The sequence below is a fragment of the Lycorma delicatula genome, chromosome 11, assembly GCF_047948215.1.
Source record: "Lycorma delicatula isolate Av1 chromosome 11, ASM4794821v1, whole genome shotgun sequence".
Lineage (NCBI taxonomy): Eukaryota > Metazoa > Arthropoda > Insecta > Hemiptera > Fulgoridae > Lycorma > Lycorma delicatula.
The window spans coordinates 41,197,020-41,216,198 of NC_134465.1; the positions used below are offsets into that span (position 1 = coordinate 41,197,020).

At 28.4% G+C, this 19,179-nt stretch overlaps 1 protein-coding gene across 1 annotated transcript in view; it reads right to left on the minus strand.

Annotated features, from left to right (window-relative positions):
• rk (G-protein coupled receptor rickets) overlaps positions 1-19,179 on the minus strand; it is a 354,008-nt gene that overhangs the window by 55,335 nt on the left and 279,494 nt on the right. The window contains exons 6-7 of the mRNA XM_075378867.1: positions 15,187-15,258; positions 11,469-11,540 (exon numbers count right to left, since the gene is read on the minus strand). Of these exons, the coding sequence (XP_075234982.1) occupies positions 11,469-11,540; positions 15,187-15,258 (144 nt within the window). The remainder of the gene's footprint in view (positions 1-11,468; positions 11,541-15,186; positions 15,259-19,179) is intronic.

Consider the following 19,179-nt stretch of genomic DNA (forward strand, 5'->3'; position numbering starts at 1 on the left):
TGAAAAAAATTTATGGGAGGTGATAACAATTTAATGTTTATATGATTGAAAAATTTCACAAGAATTTTTTTTCAATAAATTAAAACTTAAACATTAATGGTTCTATATTCTTCACTATCTAATTGCCAGCTTCTTAGGATTGGACATTTAATTTTTTTTTTTAAATTATAACTCCTAACAAAAAAATTTAAACATCTGCCAGGAAATGAACTCTGAATATTTTACACATGTTATGTTAATTTGTTTAATAATTACTCTAAAATTTAAAATCGTTTAAATATTTTTATTTTTCAAATTTAGTGTTTTTAAAATAGAGTTCAAATAATCTCAATTTGCAGCTTTTAATTTAAAATTTATATGTGCTTCTAGTTTTTATAATGTGTTTTGATGCCTGCTGCTGCAAATAGTTCTTATACATATTCTTTGTATCTATGGATGAATTTGCAACCAGTTTACCCAATATAGTATTTACGAAATCACTATAGTTTAATTTATCATTTTCTTATCGTTGAACTGTTTACTTATATGTGCTTTGTTAATATATCTATTGATTATGATAATGTTGACTGCAGTATATTTACATTACATAATTTTTGTCATAAACCTCCCACACTGAGAGCAATATCTTTATAAAATATATACGTAACAAAAACAGAATATAATTATTGACAAAAATAACACAATAACTCCAGTGATTGCACTAACTACTATATTTGGTAAAGAAGATTAACCTACATGTTTTTCATAAAAATAAAACATATAAGCACTGTACAAATTAGCAAAACAGATCTTTGTTGCAAAACCGATCTTTGTTAACTCCAAATTGAAAATATAAAGATATTTATCACAATATGCAAATTTAATAAAGAACATAAGCATCTTGAAAAATATAAAATTTACGATACTGAAACTGAAAAAAGATATGAATAATTAATTATTAACTTAAAATCAATTAATATACGAATTAAAACAAAAGAGATAAATTCATATCATTAACCAATTATGAAATTGTTTTTATAAGCTCAATACTGAGAGGTTATAAAGGTTAACTTTAAGAAGTTAACTCTTAAAGAAGGGTTATACCTACAAAACCACAGAAAAAATAACTGCTTGTTCTAAAAATATTTTTCAAGAAATATATATATTAAGTTAGTGATACACATTTTTATATTTATTTTTCATAAAAATTTAAATCAAACTTTTATCCACCGATTTTAAACAATTTTTATCACAATAAAAATCTTTCTTTATAAAAAAAATAGTGAAAATAAAACAAATTGCATAACTAACTGCCTGACGTTTTACATTTTTTTTCAGTTGATGTACCTTTACGAATCGCTTTGCTAGATAGCTGTACTTGATAGTACTAGGTAGTGTATAAAAACTTGATAATGTACTTGCAATAATAAAATTAAAAAAAAATATATTACAGCTTCTTTTAATAGTAAATGTTGTTATGTAAATGAAAGTACTGAAGATGAAACAATTTTTTTAATTTCCATCACTTCTTTAAAAAAAATAAATGAAAGTATTAATTTACAAGAGATTATACTAGTTTTATTAAAAAAGGAAAAAAATATGATATGAAGTGAATGATATGACTATCAACAAAAAAAAACTGGCTGTGAAATTCAAAAATTGTATATTTGTTTGTTCTAGAAAGGCAATAAATTTTAATAATAAATCCGTAAGATAACAATCAGTAATTCATAAAAAAAAAAGAATAATCTAACAAAACGCAGTGATATCCAAAAAAATTACAATGAAATTGTAAACCGTACAGTAAGAGTCTCGCAGATATCATTTCTTCCGCTCAAAAAACAAAAATTTTTGTAATATAAATAAAACTGTCTTTAACAAAATGATACTGATATCAAAAAAGGTAAGACACTACATCTCTATTACCAAAATCTGTTATTAATTTAGAATTTCTTTAAAAAAAATACATGTTAAATATATGTAATAGACAATAGATATACAATAATTGATAATGAACAACGTTTAAGTGTTCCATATAAGCAAAAAAAAAGAAAAATTTGTTACAAAACTCTTACCGGCTCAATTTAATTTATATGTAATACATGTCACATTTAGAGAAATAATACAATTTTTATGATTATTTGTTGTAATTAAAATAAATAGATAAAATAAAATTAAAATAATTAATTTAATTAAATTAAATCAAATTAAATTTTAAAAAATGTAATAATGCTAAAAATTTTAGCTATACATTGAGGTGAAAAAATTTTACAAAATAGTGTTTGCGATCCAATACTAACACCACAATACATCTTACGAAGGCCCATTTACTGTTAGGTAATGAAACAAATGTTATGCTAAAAGGATAGTAGAATGATTTGAATTGTGGCTGTTACTCCCATGGCATCAAGTATCAAGATTAGTTGCACTGCATGTACAGCTGCTGTAAAAGTAACTTTGTATACCTCTATAGGATTTTATACTAGTATAAAATATGTAATGTTTTTGAGATTAAATAAATTAATATCCCGTTCAGTATTCATTATCTCTAATGAAAAAAATATTTGGTGACAGTAAAATCCTAAATGATGATTACATTGTTTTAAACAAAGAACAACTACAAGAAAATGAATTAGTTTTTTTTAAGTTTTATTTCTCAACAGTGAAAATTTAATTCTTTCTTCTCCCCTTTGGAAAAAAAACTACAAAAAAGCCAAATATTAACACATAATTGCACAAGACATAGTACCACCCCCCCTCTATCCTTACATGGCATCAGAAGGATGAGCTCTAAATACAAGAAAGAGAAGTATTAACTGCAAAGATAAAATCTTTTGAGCTGTGAAATTGGGAAAACTAGGAGTAAAATGGTAAATTAGGAAATTGAACAAGTTATAAATACCAGTGGAGATGTGGAAAGAGAAGGAATCTAGAGTTAGAAAAAGATGTTGATTACAGAATAATTAGGAAAGAGGACGGATTCAATCAAGTTGATGTGATCACAAAAGAGTGTTTGAAAATAAGTGGGTTTTTCAAACCATGTAGATCTATTATTGATTGCCCAACCTGCAGCATTGTAAATCAGGAAAGCATATAAAACTGAATTAATTTTATTTTTAATTTTATGTGAATAAAAAAAAATCATCTGCTTTTTGAAAAGCAGATGGTTTGTATTATAATATAGGAGGCCCAATTTCAGTTGATAGGCAATTCAATTATTAAGATTATTGTGCAACCATTGGACAAGAAACAAAAATTCCCAGGGTAGTTTACAAATTATGTGAACAAATATGAGATCACACAAATGATAAATTGATTCTGTAGGTCCCATGATGCTTAGCATGGAACTAATAGGATGTGACCTATAACCATAGAATTAAAAATGAAGAAGAAGGAATCAAACAAAATAATATGAAGATATTTTGATATCAGCAAAATAATATGAAGAGTAAATAATTTACTAGCATTCCTTCTACTGCCTCTCTTTTGGGTTCTCTAATAGCATACAGTTTGTTAATAGGACGGCTCTTATTTTTGCAAAATTAGTTAATGACATTTTATTTAAATTAAATTAAACGTAAACTAAACTATTACATAACAAATATTAGTGTATCAAATCAGATGTATGTTCCTCACCACCCTCACATTCTGGTTTTACCTAAAATATTTATTTTTATTGTTTTAAAACAAATAAAATTAATTACAAAGTAGCTTAAGAGATAAACTACCGTAAGCCAATTTAGGTAAGTTACATCTACCTACAATTTCATTTATCAGAATGAAGTTGTAGGTAGATGTAACTTACTATCTAAAAAAAATTTAGATAGTGATCAGGTCCATTTCATGGGAGATGACTATGTTTTCTCCAGTGGAAATAGGCAGCTCAGGTCAAGTAAACCTGGTTAGAGAAAAACTCAAAGCCATTTCCAGGTAACAAGAATTCACACTCTTGCTGAAGGCTGAGTAGTTTTTATACTCAGATGGGAACAGCATATCAACAATCTTATGTTGACCAGGTTAATTATATGCCACAAAATAATTAATTTTCCTTCAGAAACTAACAATTTACTGAAAATAAATACAGTGTTTGTAAAGGAAAAACTCAAGCGTTCCCAGAATTATTTAGTACGTGGACAAATCTAACAAAACTATAAACCATAGCTACAGCTCTTCTCCATAAATTAAGATAAATTTCAAATCTCAATTTTTCATCCAGCGTTTGAAATCTCATCAGGCATAGAATTTTTTTATAAACTACAAAATCTCCATCCCATAATCTCATGCACAAGATTTATGCTAATGTAGTAAATTAATCATAAAAAAGCAAGAGGGGGCTAAAGTAATTTAAAAAAATGTTTAGTTGATCTACCTGTTGTAACTTTTCATTCTGTAAGTACCCCATTGATCCCATCTTAGATAAATATTGAATTTTTCTGTTGAATGCATCATTTAAAATATCTTTCAAGTCATCTTATGTAATTTATATTCAGCTGTAATAGGATATTTAAATTTATTTTTATTATATGAATATTAAGTAATTTACTTAGAAATCTGAAACACATAATGTGTGTTTTCTGCAATAAAATAATGTAAAAGCTTAAGGAGAGCGCAACAGAATATTTTATATCAAGTTACTACTGTAATACTATACAATATACACTCATACACATTTGCCTGTGTTGTTTTTTTTACCATAATTATTTATCAGAGTAAATTTTAGTTAACAAACTAATTAGGAAACTGTAGTCATAAACCAGACTAATCACTTATTTTAAAGGGTGTTTCCCCAAAAAGAGAATAACAGTTGACGGTTTCATGTTTTACCAACAGCAAGATTCATGTGTTCTTCCTTATTATTTATTTTCTTCAAAATCTCAGATCTCCTTTTAGATTTCTCATTACTATATTACTGACTTACAGGATAGTATACCTGATTTAATGAAAGTAGTACATTACACACAATATTACTTATTCATGAACAGTTATTAATTTAATACATTTTTTTACAATCAATCATGTACCAAATGATGTGTCTAATTATTTTGATATGTTTATGACAAAAAACTTTATACTCATAAAAACTCAATACTAGTATAAAGCTTTAACTTAAGTGAGAGATTTCATTTTTTTATAAATAATTCATCACTTACGTGCTCAAGGCTTGTGTGTGGGAATGTGATGTGAAATATTTGTAAAATATGAAAAATGCGAAGTCTGACCAAGATCTGAACCCAGAACCTTTAGGATAAAATATGAAAACATTGACGCTTGGCCACAGAAGTCAGCAACTAAATTTAGATATAACCATTTTAATATGCTTCTCGGGTAAATATAACATTTATAATTAAATGAACTATACTTCCATTAATGATAAAATATTTCTACTCTTCACAAAGGAAAAATTGTTTGATCTCTTGTTTGTTAGATGATATATACTTGTTGACAATTAAATTAATTTCAACTGTAAAAAAATTAAATTCTTTTTCACCTAATAAAGACATCTTAATAAAGCAATAAAGCTTGACATTGTTATTAAATATTTGTTAAATCTACATAGCAAACCACATATATCAGAATTTTATTATTATATAATAAAATTACAAAGAATGGAAAAGTAATGATATTAAAAATAATTTGGCACAAATAAAGATAACCTTTTAGAAAAAGAACTACTAGTATTAAATATATAGAAATATTAGAAAGAAGTTCGTAACAATTTTTATGTGGAGTGTAACATTTTATGATAATGAAATGTAAGAAAAAGGATAAGAAAAGAATAGATGACCTTGAAATGTGATGTTGCAGAGAAATGCTGGAAATTTATTGGATAGATAAAGTACAAAATGAAAAAATCCTAAGTGAGAAAATAAATTTGTGACAGTCTCTTGTGAAGAAACAAACTAGGTTGGAGAACCATGTATTAAGACATCAGGTTTAATTTATTTTGTAATAAGAACAGACAGTAGAAAGTTCTGTGAAAAGAATAAAACCTACAGAAAAAGACAAAGTTCGAATGTATTCAGAGCTAGTCAAAAGTGTGGAAATCCCTCAACAACTTTAAAAACTGTTCCAGATAGAATACTGTTACTTTCAGGATAATGTATCGCTCAACTACTTCACCTTTTGAAGAGAAATAAAATTTCAATCCTTACAATAAAATTTCGGTTGGGGGGGGAGCATGGCCCAGAGGTTGAAACTCAAATATTTTAAATGGTAACACCCTTTGTCTGATAAATAATATTAAAGGTCTTGTTAAGACAGTAAAAATGGTATAAATAAAAAGTTGATGTGATGTCTACCCAAAAAATGATGGTAGGGGTTTGAAAATTACTAAATTTAATAAGTTCAAATAATAAAATTAACTAAAAAGAAATTAAACTGAATTAAATTAAAGTTTATACTAAAAGTTAAATTTAAATTTTAAAAGATTAAAAAAAATTTATTTTTCAACACAAAAAATTGTTTAGGTTCCAGTTTTTTTTTGTCTTCAATTATTTGACTGGTCTGATGCAGCTCTCCAGGATTCCCAATCTAGAGCCAGTTGCTTCATTTTGGAATACCCCCTACATCCTAAATCCCTAACAATTTGTTTTACATATTCCAAACGTGGCCTGCCTACACAATTTTTTCCTTCTACCTGTCCTTCCAATATTAAAGCGACTATTCCAGGATGCCTTAGTATGTGGCCTATAAGTCTGTCTCTTCTTTTAACTATATTTTTCCAAATGCTTCTTTCTTCATCTATTTGCCGCAACAACTCTTCATTTGTAACTTTACTCATTCATCTGATTTTTAGCATTCTCCTATAGCAGCACTTTTCAAAAGCTTCTAATCTTTTCTTCTCAGGTACTTCGATCGTCCAACTTTCACTTTCACATAAAGCTATGTTCCAAACGTATACTTTCACAAATGTTTTCTCCTGATGTTTGAATTACTACAGATGACTAATTAAGGTAAACTTAATACAAATGACTACGATCAAAAACTTGAGTTTTGCAAAATTACAATGAACAACATTTGTGCAGATTTAATAAACAATTTATTAAACAATATAGTTTTTAGTGATGAGGTCACATTTTTTTAAATGGCAAAGTAAATCGCCATAACTGTTGATACTGGACCGATATTAATCTACATTGTGAGGCACATACACAGTATCCAGCCAAAGTAAATGAACAGGCAGGTATTATTCTGGTATGATTGATAGGGCTTATATTTACTGATATAAATTTAAATGCAGTTAAATATGAGGCTTTGGTTCTCAACCATATCGTTCCAAACATTCAAAATTTTGTTTGCCTCAACTTTCAAAACATTTGGTTTCAACAAGATTTCTGCCTCATTTCGGTCTTGTGGTACATAAAATTTTAAATAAATTTTTCCTGGAAGATGGATGACCAAAGGGATCAAATAAAATGGCCAGCAATGCAATGGTCTGACTTTTGACAGTTGGATTACTCTACAGGGCCACTTAAAAAGTATTGTTTATCATAATAAGTCCCAAGATATTGATGATTTGCAAAACAGAATTTAAGAATCAAAGCAAAATATCACTACAGAATCATTGAATAATTCAGCATTGTTCTTTTACAACTGACTGGTGTACTTTCATACAACAGATGGAGGAAATTACAAATTTTTTAATATGAAATCTAAGTAAATAAGCAAATGTTATGCTTAATAATTAATTGTTTCCAAATAAAATTATTCTATAAAATCCCTTTAATCAAATCTTTATCAATTTATTCATTTGCAGTGTCTTAAATTATAATTATCAGTGTAATTTTTCTCAAAATCCAAAATTTATCCTGCCACCATTTTTGGTACAGACATCGTACCAATGTTTTATTTATACCATTTTTTTTGTCATAAAGATACCTTTAAAATGATTTATCACACAACAGGTGTAACAATTTAATATATATAAGTTACAACTCCTGAGCTATCCCCAAGAACAGTTGAAATTCTATTTCTCTTCAAAAAAATAAAGTAGTTGACCGATATCTTACACTGAAAGTTATCTGGAATGGTTTTAAAGTTGTTGAGGAGTTTCATACTTCTGACTCACTCTGTGCAAAACTGATAATTGAGGATGTAAGATACAACAAATGTGTCGTGATTAAACAATGAACACGAACAAAAAGAAACAGAGAACAGCATCAAACAACTGGTGATTCCAAAAAAAAATCTTCATGTGCTTTAATTACTTATACTGTAATTATTATCTTTATGTAATAAATAATATGAACCATCAATTTTTTAAATGTATTTTGTAATTTGGATTTGGGAAGAGAGTTTGTTCGTATTTTATTGCAGAAGTAAAATGTTTTTTTTTTTTTAATATTTCAAATGAAGTTTATAAACCAAATAAATGTCATTTGATCGACTTCCTTTTGCCATTTTTGAGGTATAATCATAATCCCACCACTGTAGAACTTTGTTGTTATCTGGATGATAAACTGTGATGAGTAATTTTCACAGGCCTCTTTTATGGCCAACTTTAAACCTTTAAAAAAGCTCAGGTGAGATCAAAGCAAATTGTAGTCTGATGGTGCAAAGTCAGTACTTTACAGTGAAGACCAAGCTCTCTCCTGCCAAAACTTCCTTGTCAAGCTCTCTCAATTTTTTATGGGTGACCATAAAAGATGTGCGTAGTCTGGTATTGTCATGATGGAAAACAACACCTATTTATATCCTATTTATCAATTCTGGTCGCTTATCCTTGATCACTTGGTATAATCTTTCCAGTTGTTGACAATATAAGTTAAAATCGACTGTTTGACTGGCCAACAGCAGGTCATAGTGAACAATTCCTTTCTAATCCCACCACACAAACACAGCATTACTTCTTTTGCCATGAATCCTGGTTTTGCTACTGTTTGTGGAGCAAATAAAATACATTACTGTCATATGCAATGTATTTTTCATTGCCTGGAGATGTTTAATAAAAGGTTCAATTTTGTTCCATTTAACGATTCATAGATTAAAATTTGATATATTAAATTATTTTGTAGTTAAATCATCTTTGTACCCAAACATCAATTTTTTTTTTGTATCCAATCTTCTTTAAACAGTCAATGTTTAATTCATTACTGATATCACAACCATTAATGTGCCAGTGTCGCTCGATTTTTTCTATGATTTCATTGATTTTTACAGTCATGGACCGATCAGATCAAGATGCATCATCAACATAAAAATTTTTTGATTGAAAGCATTTGATCCATCTTTGTGCCACAAGTACTGATATTTCATCATGTACGTAAACATCAAAAATGTTAGTTAGCAGCTTGAGTCTGATTCTTCCCTTTTTTGAAATAAAATTTCTAAATGTATCAAATATTTTTTCTATTTTCATACATTTGGAAAATGCAGTAATCTTTAAATACACTAATATAGTGATAACCTTTCTAAAATTACTCAGTACATGTATTTATTTGAAAAAAATACTTATTACAATCACTGAGTCATCATAAATAATTTCTGAAATACAGGACATAGATCCATTCAATTATTGAGAATATACAAAGAAATTGGTAGAAGGAATCATCAATATACAGTTATGTATTATTTTAATAAACTGCCTCAATAAACTAAAAGTTTAATTTTGAGAATTATAAAAAAATATTAAAAAAACTATAAGATATATTTATCTTGAATGAAGGCTATAACATAGATGAATGCTTAAGATAGTACACTCAGATATTATCATTATGTTTTTTTACCTTTAAATATTAGTTGTAAGTTTTTCTTTTCTTCTTTTTGTATTTTTACTTCCTTGTTTGAAGTAAAGGAAGTATTGTGATCGTGAAAAATTTAGGTTTTCAGATTTCAAAAGAAATACCCATTTTGACCATCCCTGAATCCATTTTGACTAGTTTCTACTTGATGTCTATAGATATTTATGTATGTGTGCATTTCGCATAACTCAAAAACGATTAACCATAGAATGTTGAAATTTTAGATTTAGGACTGTTGTAACATCTAACTGTGCACCTCCCATTTTGATTACAATAGACTAGACCAAAAGTGTCCAAAAAAGCCCAAAATCCAAAAAAACTTTTCATTTTGGAATTCTTCTTAACTGCAGAAATAAGCCCACATTGAAGAGCTTTTCAACGATATTTCATAAGTGGTATTTATTTTCATTGGTTCACAAGTTATAGCCAAATAAATTTTAATTAATGAAATATTTGGATCTTGCAAGGAAGGGACATTGGTTCGAATCAGATTTCATCTCCTTTTTTTTTTTTACATTTAATTTAAATATATTTATTTATTAATAACTAGCAGACCCGGCAATGCTTCGCTATTGCTAGCTTTGAGTGTATATATGTATATATTAAATGAACACAATTGAAAATTTGATAAAACATTACGGAACATCACAAAATTTAACCTTTCACTTTATCTCTTTGTCCCTCCCCTTTGTCCCTATTTTCCTTTTTCTCTATTTCCCTTTTTCCTTCTTCACTTTTCCCCTATTTCCCTTTTACCTATTTTCCTTTTTACCTTCTTCACTTTTCCCCTATTACCTTTTTACCTATTTCCCTTTTCTGATTTTTCCCTTTTTCCAGTATGTAAATCGGTCCAGCAGTTTTTAGTTTATAGCGGACATACATATGAACATTACCTTTTATATAAATAGTAGAAGAAAGTCTGTTTGTATATTTGTTTGTTTCATAAATATTTCGACACCGGCGTCACCTAGCGGTTATAGTTTTTTGCAAAAATTTGTCTTTTCACATAACTATATATTCTGAATATGAGCCAAATCGGACCATGAATATAATTTTTCGAAATATATCAACCCCAGTGCCACCTAGCGGGTCCAAACTAATTCAGAAACCTTCGCAGGCATGCCCATAACAACTCACCAAAGTTTCATTGCAGTCGGATGAACGGTTTAGGAAGGCATAATAGACATACAGACAGACAAACATTCATTCTTATATATATGGATTATTAACCTCTCATTGTAAAAAAAAATACGATTAATAATAATTCAGTAATAACAAAAAAACGTATGAAATTAATTATTTATTTATTTAATAGGTGTACAAGGAAATCATGCAGTGTCCACATCAGTTTTTTTTTTATATATGTATATTGGACTGTGTACAGATGCCTTGGCATCTCTGCAGAGTACTGTTGAGATATATCACTGTACTGTGTTAAACCTGGTATTAAATAAATATTTCCCCTTTCAAAAACACAAAAATGTTATTACATTTGATTAATATTACCAGATTTATGCGTTCCTAAAGTCATCTAATTTTCTGATGCTGTTCTGATTAAAACTTTTCCATAGTTTTACCTTTAATTTTTCCTGGCAAATGGTGGGGAAGTCCTTTTTTTATACATGGAGTAGATACATTTTATCCCATTTATGACATGATCTACATAACACTGATCTAAATAATATTTTTTTAAATATTTAGGTGATATAAAATTTATTTACATATAAAATATGGAAATGTTGTACTTACAGAACTCTAAGTGCAGTCAAATTTGAAAAAGCTTCATCATCTATCGTTGATATTTGATTTCGCTTCATTAATCTGAATTTAAAGAAAAAAGGAAACATTAAAACAAAAAAAAAGATTATAATATACTAATAACTAAAATAAAACAATTACTTTACAATACCTAATATTTTTTTCAATAACTTAACAGCGTAATTAATTTTTAATCTTTAACTGCCTTCAAATTGCTTAAAAAGATTAATAAAATGTATAAATTATCTCAATTCAATCTATCTTGTAATTTAAATTTAACAATGTGTTTCAAAAACAAGTTTCATCAACAGGTGTAAATAAATATAACCAATTTTAGTATAATATTTTATTGAAGATAATTCCTCAATGTATTCCAATAAATACACATAATTATATAAAACATATTGAATTATTATGATTTGCTGCATTTAGTGATTACACATCAGAACTGACATATAACTGCTGAAGAGTGTTGCTTTGTAACAACTCTGCTGCTGCAATTTTTGAGTTTAGGGCAGCTATTTAAAAAACTACATAAAACAATGTCAATAATATTATTATCAGTTACATGGTTTTTTTTTGTTTTTTTTATATTGTTTGCTTATTTAATACTTTGCATACTAGCTGTAATTTTTTATTTAGTTTAATTTTTAGTGGTGACTAACCACTAAAACAACTGTTCATAATGATATTAGTTATAATCAGTTCAGTTGTTAACATTCAAAATTTTATAGATAATATTGTAATTCACAATTATGGTGATGTAAAATTATGTACTAGTAAAACAAAATGTATTTTCTTTCCTTCTTCATTTTCTTTTACAAAGACTGATCAATTATAATATACAAATATATACAGAAAGTTAATAATTAAATAAGGGGACTTTTCGGTAACTTTTAAATATTTAAACAGAAAAATTTAATTTAGCAACGTCACTACTATTTCAAAATGATCTATTTTTTAGTATGAGAGCACTATACCTCAAACATCAGGTGAGCAATTCAAACATTTTTAAAAGAAAGGGAAGGGTTATGAAAGATTATTTTACAGGAATTTTGGAAACAAAAATGTTGATCTTTATTTTTCCAAACATATGTTGTCTAAGGTAACATATTTTACCTTAGAAATTTAAAATATTAATTTTGGGAATGAATTTAATTTGCTCACATTTTCTACTTGAAACAAAAAATAAAAACTAAATTATTTAAGTAAAACTGTCACATGTTCTAGTTGCTTAATGTTGACTTCCAATTACTAGTATTTAGATAAATTTTATCTATCCATTAGAGAGTTAAGACTCCTCTATCTTATATTTTCCCTATTTAAATAAAAAAATGTAACAAAGCAAATTTTAATGCACTATTAAACATAATGCTGTATTTGAAAAATTACTTCTAAAAAGAACATAACCATTTCTAAAGAATAACAACTATCTTATGCTAAGATCATAACATAAAATGGAGTGAAATAATCTGCAATTGCTTTTTTCATTGAACTGAATGTAATATTAAATACCAGGTAAGCAAATCCATCAAAATGCAAGTGAATTCGCCTCTGCTAGAGAATTTTCATTACAAAATTCTGAATTTTGGTATCCATGACATATTGAGTTTAAAAATATATAACAGTTTTGAAATTTATTACAGTACAATTTATTTTAGAGTGATATGTTTAAAGAATGTTCTTGTTTTAAATTATATCTGTTTACGTTGTATTTTTTTAAACATCTTATCTCTAAATAAATATAATATAGTATATAATAACATCACAGCTCTTGAACTGAAAACATTTGAATATAACAACCACGAACAGTGGTGTAATTATAAAATTCCAAGGTTTTTGTCATTCATTCTTTACAATTTTATTGTGCTCTTAACCGGTACAAAGTGTTTATATTCTTAAATTTCTTATCTCTAAACAATAAAGTACAACTAATTGACACATTTGAGTTACTCATAATTTGTGTTTAAACTGGATATATTTTTCAAAAACTCAAAATATAGATCTCAGCAAAATGATGATCTATTTTTATTGGTAAATTATCCTTTATAGGATATCTAGGAATCTAAATATCCTTTCTATGAATCTATTATAAGAGTAAACGGTGAGATATATCACCATTTATTCTTATACTAAATTTCTTCTTCCCTCTGTCAATTCTTTGGGTACAGATCAAACCTATCTAGGTTTTGCATGTTGTGAAATGCAGGGACCTAAAGAAACAGTGCACAATTGTCATCCGGAAAGGAGCTGCTTATGGACTTCATTTCTTATCAAATAGGTGTATAATATGTTTAATGGTTTGAGTACTAAGCTCCCTCTTAATCCATCCCCTCAAAAAAAAAAATGCATAAAACAAGCTTTGAAATTAACAAAGAATCTTCAAAAATCAATGATCCTTCAAAACCTAACCTAAATAGTAATGCCATATAAATCGGCATGAAAATAACAGTTACTTTTAGTTGCAGTCGCTGAAGAAACTTGATTTAGAATAAAAGCTAGATTTTGGTAGTTTTTACAACTTTCACCTTAAATTAAAGTGTACTGTAGCCAATTTAAAAACTGATCTTTGCCTTCTCTGTGCTCATTACTAAGAATATAATCATTCCCAGAAAAAGGAACATTGACTGTTGCTTCTTCTACTTTATGTACTTTAAAAAAGTACATAAAGTATGGACTAGAAAAGTTTTTCAATGCGACTTTAGTTTTTATAATTTTTCAAAATAATTTCCCCCATACGTGGATGGTGGGTGGTGAGTAGGTGGATGGTGGGTGGAGAATGGGTCCTGAACATATTTAAGAATAAAAGTAAATTGGTGCTTCTAATAATGTTCGGTGATTGTATAACAACAACAATTTATTTATTTGTACAGCACTGATAGATGATAATGAATCAGCATTTGTACAATTACTGATAGATGATAATAAATCTTTGTAGCATGTGAAAATTGCCATGCTTGACTGGGATTCGAACCTGGGACCTCTGGATGAAAGGCCGAGATGCTACCTATTTGTTGCAATAATCAACATTACTCAACACATTCTAAAATATATTATTAACTGCACTGTGTGACTGCAGTTTCAGGGTTATCTTGTTTTAAGTTTACATATAAGTTGCTGATAATTTTTTTCGGAGGTACTTAAGGGTTTTTCTGGTTTTTTTTCATGACAGATCACTCATTATTACAACCTGATTGGCACAAACTGTTATAAAAATTAACTGTAAAACTGTTTCAGACCACATAGAATAACACAATAACACAGACTGAAATAGAATCTTTCACTGAACTGAATAATGATGTAAAGCATAACAAATGATGTTATTGTTATTAAATATCAACAACAAAGATTCAACAATATTTTTAATTGCTTATCATCGTCATATTATGGCGCCAAACAAGTGATAGCTTACACTATATTATTATACACATAAAACTTGCACGTGGGAGTAACAGAATAATTCAGCCTAAACTACTGAGATATAACTGATACATGCTGAATTAATATTTATTTCTGTTGCACTGTATTGTGGCATAAGGATTACTGTCCTTTGTACCAGTCATAAAAAAAAAATAGTACAGAGTATAAATCACCAAAGTAAAATGATATTTTTGTTTTAAAACAATATATTACAATAAAATACATATTTTCTACTCAGAAGAGGAATTAATTTTTAAAAAAGTAATAATACTATTAAGTTTTTACTTACAATATAATTAAACTGTTTAAGTCAGGGAATGAGTTGACTGGAATTGATGACAACAAATTGTTTCCAAGATTCCTGAAAAATATCAGTGCAAACATTATTTTACAGTAGTTATAAAAAAAAAACAAAAAAAAAAAAACATGCACTCATTTATATGAAAACTAAATAATAATAAAAAAATAATTTAAAGTGTGTTTTATTTACCAGATTACAAAACAATTTATAAATTAATTCCATATAAATGACATAAGCATCATCAATAAAATAAAACAAAAGAAACTCTCTTAAAAAAAAAAAAAGAATAAAAATATTTTTCATAAAAAAAGGAAATTAATACCAAACTAGATGTGGCTGCTGAAGTCATCAGTAAGGATGGCTACACTAACTGTACACCAAAAAGTAAAATAAAAGCACTAAATCTTCAAACCAAATAAAATAGTAAAACAAAAAAAAACAAAAAAAGGAGAGAAACAGAAAACTTTTTTAATAATTAAATTTGCCTATAAGGTAACCTATATATTTCATTCCCTCTCTTATTTAAATCAATAATTTAGTCTGAACAAAATCCACATTCAGGAACCCCACAATTTCATCAGTTTCAACACTAACCTATAAAATTTTATTTCTTATGCCGCTTAAAACCGAACACCTGTCCGGAAAATGATGTAGTATTGTATATACATCAGATTACAAGAAATGCAGTTTTAATGTTTTGCTCAGGCATCAGTTATCTTATTTATTAATCTGTTTCCTTTTCTTTAATTAATTTTAAGTAGCACCAACTATTATGTTAATTACTATAAATTCCAACACTAACATTGCAAATAATGTAATTTAATTTCTATGTTCTGAAAAAATCAGAATATTAAACATTCTTCTAAGAGAGTGTTTACAGCTATAAAGGCTGTCTCTCACATCCTGATCACCAAATTGTTCTACGGCACCAACTTTTTTTCTCCAAATTCTTTCTCTCCATTACTCCAGACATCCACTGCTTTGAAGATTATCCATGTTTCCTCCTCTCTCCTGGATTCCATTCCAGCATCCTCCAGGCCATCTATACTCCTCCATTTTCTGAACATGCACATACTATTATAGTCTTCTTCCCTCCAAAACATCAATCACTATACCAGTTGCCCCGATTCTTCTTCTGACCTCCTCATTTCTCACACACTACAGTCTAGAAACTCCACAACTCCTGCGCACCACATCCAGTTTCACAGCCAACAAACCTTCCCTCATTTTTTTTTCTAAGTTCCCAAGCATCTGACCTGTAAAATAAAATGCTCTCGATAACATTATTGTACAATCTGTACTTAGTTAATTTCCGTTATCACTTCCGACCATCACAAAGAATTGCACTTCTGGATAGCCATCAGCCCCAAAGCTGTATGATGATTTATATCTTTTACAATATTTCCTTTCTGTGATAATATAAAGCCAGGGTACTTAAAGTCTTCACATGCTTTAATGATATTCCCATCTGTTGTCAAGTCATCTTCTTTTGCACCAGCCACTAGATACTTCGTCTTACTAAAATTTATCTTCAAACCCCATTTAATAAAGGTTTCTATCAATTTTCTTATCATATAGCTAATATCAAACCGATGGTATGATGACCTGATCATCTGCAAACAACATATGTATATGTATATATATATATATATGTACACTCACCATCCACCTCCACTACCATACTTCTACATTTTTCCACCATTCTTCCAATACTTTATCCAAGTAAAGCTTAAACAGAGTGGTAGAAGAACAGCAACCTTGATATAAACCCTTATTAATTTTTTAACACTTTGAGAGATGTTTTTTTCTTATTAAGCATGTCTTTGGTAAGCTTTTTTGATACTTTTATCTCTGTTTCCATGATGTAGTTGCCTGATAAAGTGAAGTTTGCAAAACTTCACTTGAAGGTGTGAAGGGTGTAGTTTATCAAATCCAGGGGGTTCTGAATACTAGATCGTGGATACCGGTGTTCTTTGGTGGTTGGGTTTCAATTAGCCACACATCTCAGGAATGGTCGAACTGAGAATGTACAAGACTACACTTCATTTACAATCATACATATCATCCTCATTCATCCTCTGAAGTATTATCTGAACGGTAATCACTGGAGGCTAAACAGGAAAAAGAAAGAAGGTGGTTCTGAGGCTAGCCCGCCGGGCTAGTCTAGTGGAAACTAGTGTGAGACTAGTGGAACTCGTCATTGGAAATCAGCTGATTTTGAAGTCAAGTTCTAAGGTTCAAATCCTAGAAAAGGCAGTTACTTTTACACAGATTTGAATACTAGATTGTGGATACCGGTGTTCTTTGGTGGTTGCGTTTCAAATTAACCATACATCTCAGGAATGGTTGACCTGAGATTGTACAAGACTACACTTCATTTACATTCATCATTCATCTTCTGAAATACCTTACGCTAGTTCTGAGGCTAGACAGAAAAAGAGAAAAAAATATAATAATAATCTGATATTGCAGTCTTAAAAGGAGAAAAACATTTATTTGATGGTACGAGGCAGAATAAAATAAAGATTTTAAAAGTGAGCAAAAAATCTGAAACATGAAATCCTTCTTTTGTAATTCAGCAACAATGATATTTATAATCTGAAGAGTGGCTCACAGTTGGAACATGATATCAGAACTCTATACTATGATGTGGAAATAACAATAAAAAGGAATAATCTTCTATCATTCATATGCATGTCTGTGACTACAATAAAGGTACAAGTGTGCTAGGATGTTCCTAGATTGCATCAATTCTACAAAAGGCTTTTCTTCACCGGCTCAGGTAAATCAAATAGTGATGTTAGAGAAGATTGAAACAATTGAAGTCATAGTACAATGAAAAAGCAGTACATGTATAACATCTTTGTCTGTATAATTTTATATATTATATTTTCCTCTTTTTTGTCATTACAGAATGAATAGAGATGCTCAACTCTCCCTCTCTATTGAACCTACAGTTCAAGGGGCCATGACTAAGTTACTAACCTTACACATAACATCCATGAAACTTTATACTTTAAAGAAAAGAAAAAAAATACAAGTCATGTTATATATTTGTCTATAAATTTAAAGTTTAAAATCCACTTCATAATAGTTCTATTACTTTTCTGCGAACATTAAAGTATGCCATTTCACTTTCATTTTTACTGAAATTAGTTTTTAAATACTGAAAAAAGTGTACTTTTTAACCAATTCAAAATCTAAGCCTATGTAAACTTACAAACTTTTAAAAAAAGAATGTTGCAATTACTGTTTAATAATTTTTGCTCACTGTTCTTCAAAACTTTTGGGCTTATGGTTAATGATTTTCAAGTAATATCTTTTTCAGTCAGAGATGAATTTTATATGAAATAGATTTTTCAAAAAATTTTTTTAAAAATTTTAATCAAAATGTGCTTAACTATTATTACAGCAGGGTTGGAGTGGTATATGAAAATAAACATTTTTATAAAAGGACTACTATATTATCTACAGTGGGAGAATGAAATTATAATTACTCATTATAGTGCAGTTTTATTTTAAAAATATACTACTTTTAATATAGTTTTCATTGTTAAAACATTATTCATATGAAAATAAATAACCAGCTTCAAAGATAAGACCCCATTTTCATATGACATCTAATGTAATATGACAGTTAGGTATAACCTGCCCAGACTTAGGCAGATTATTTAATTATATATTATTATATTTCATATATCAATTTATTAGTGATTTAATAGTTGTTGTTCATTACTTCACAGATCTAACTGCTCAAATGAAGCATAACAGTTAATTGTTATTCAGATATATATATATAAGTAGATAGAATATGCCGTTCCTAGCACACATGGCGCCAGACTGTCTGGAGGTCAAAGTCCAAGGTCAAGGTCAAAGTCCAAGGTCAAGGTCAAAGTCCAAGGTCAAGGTCAAAGTCCAAGGTCAAGGTCAAAGTCCAAGGTCCAAAACCTAAAACTAATATGATTACTAGAAGATTACAAT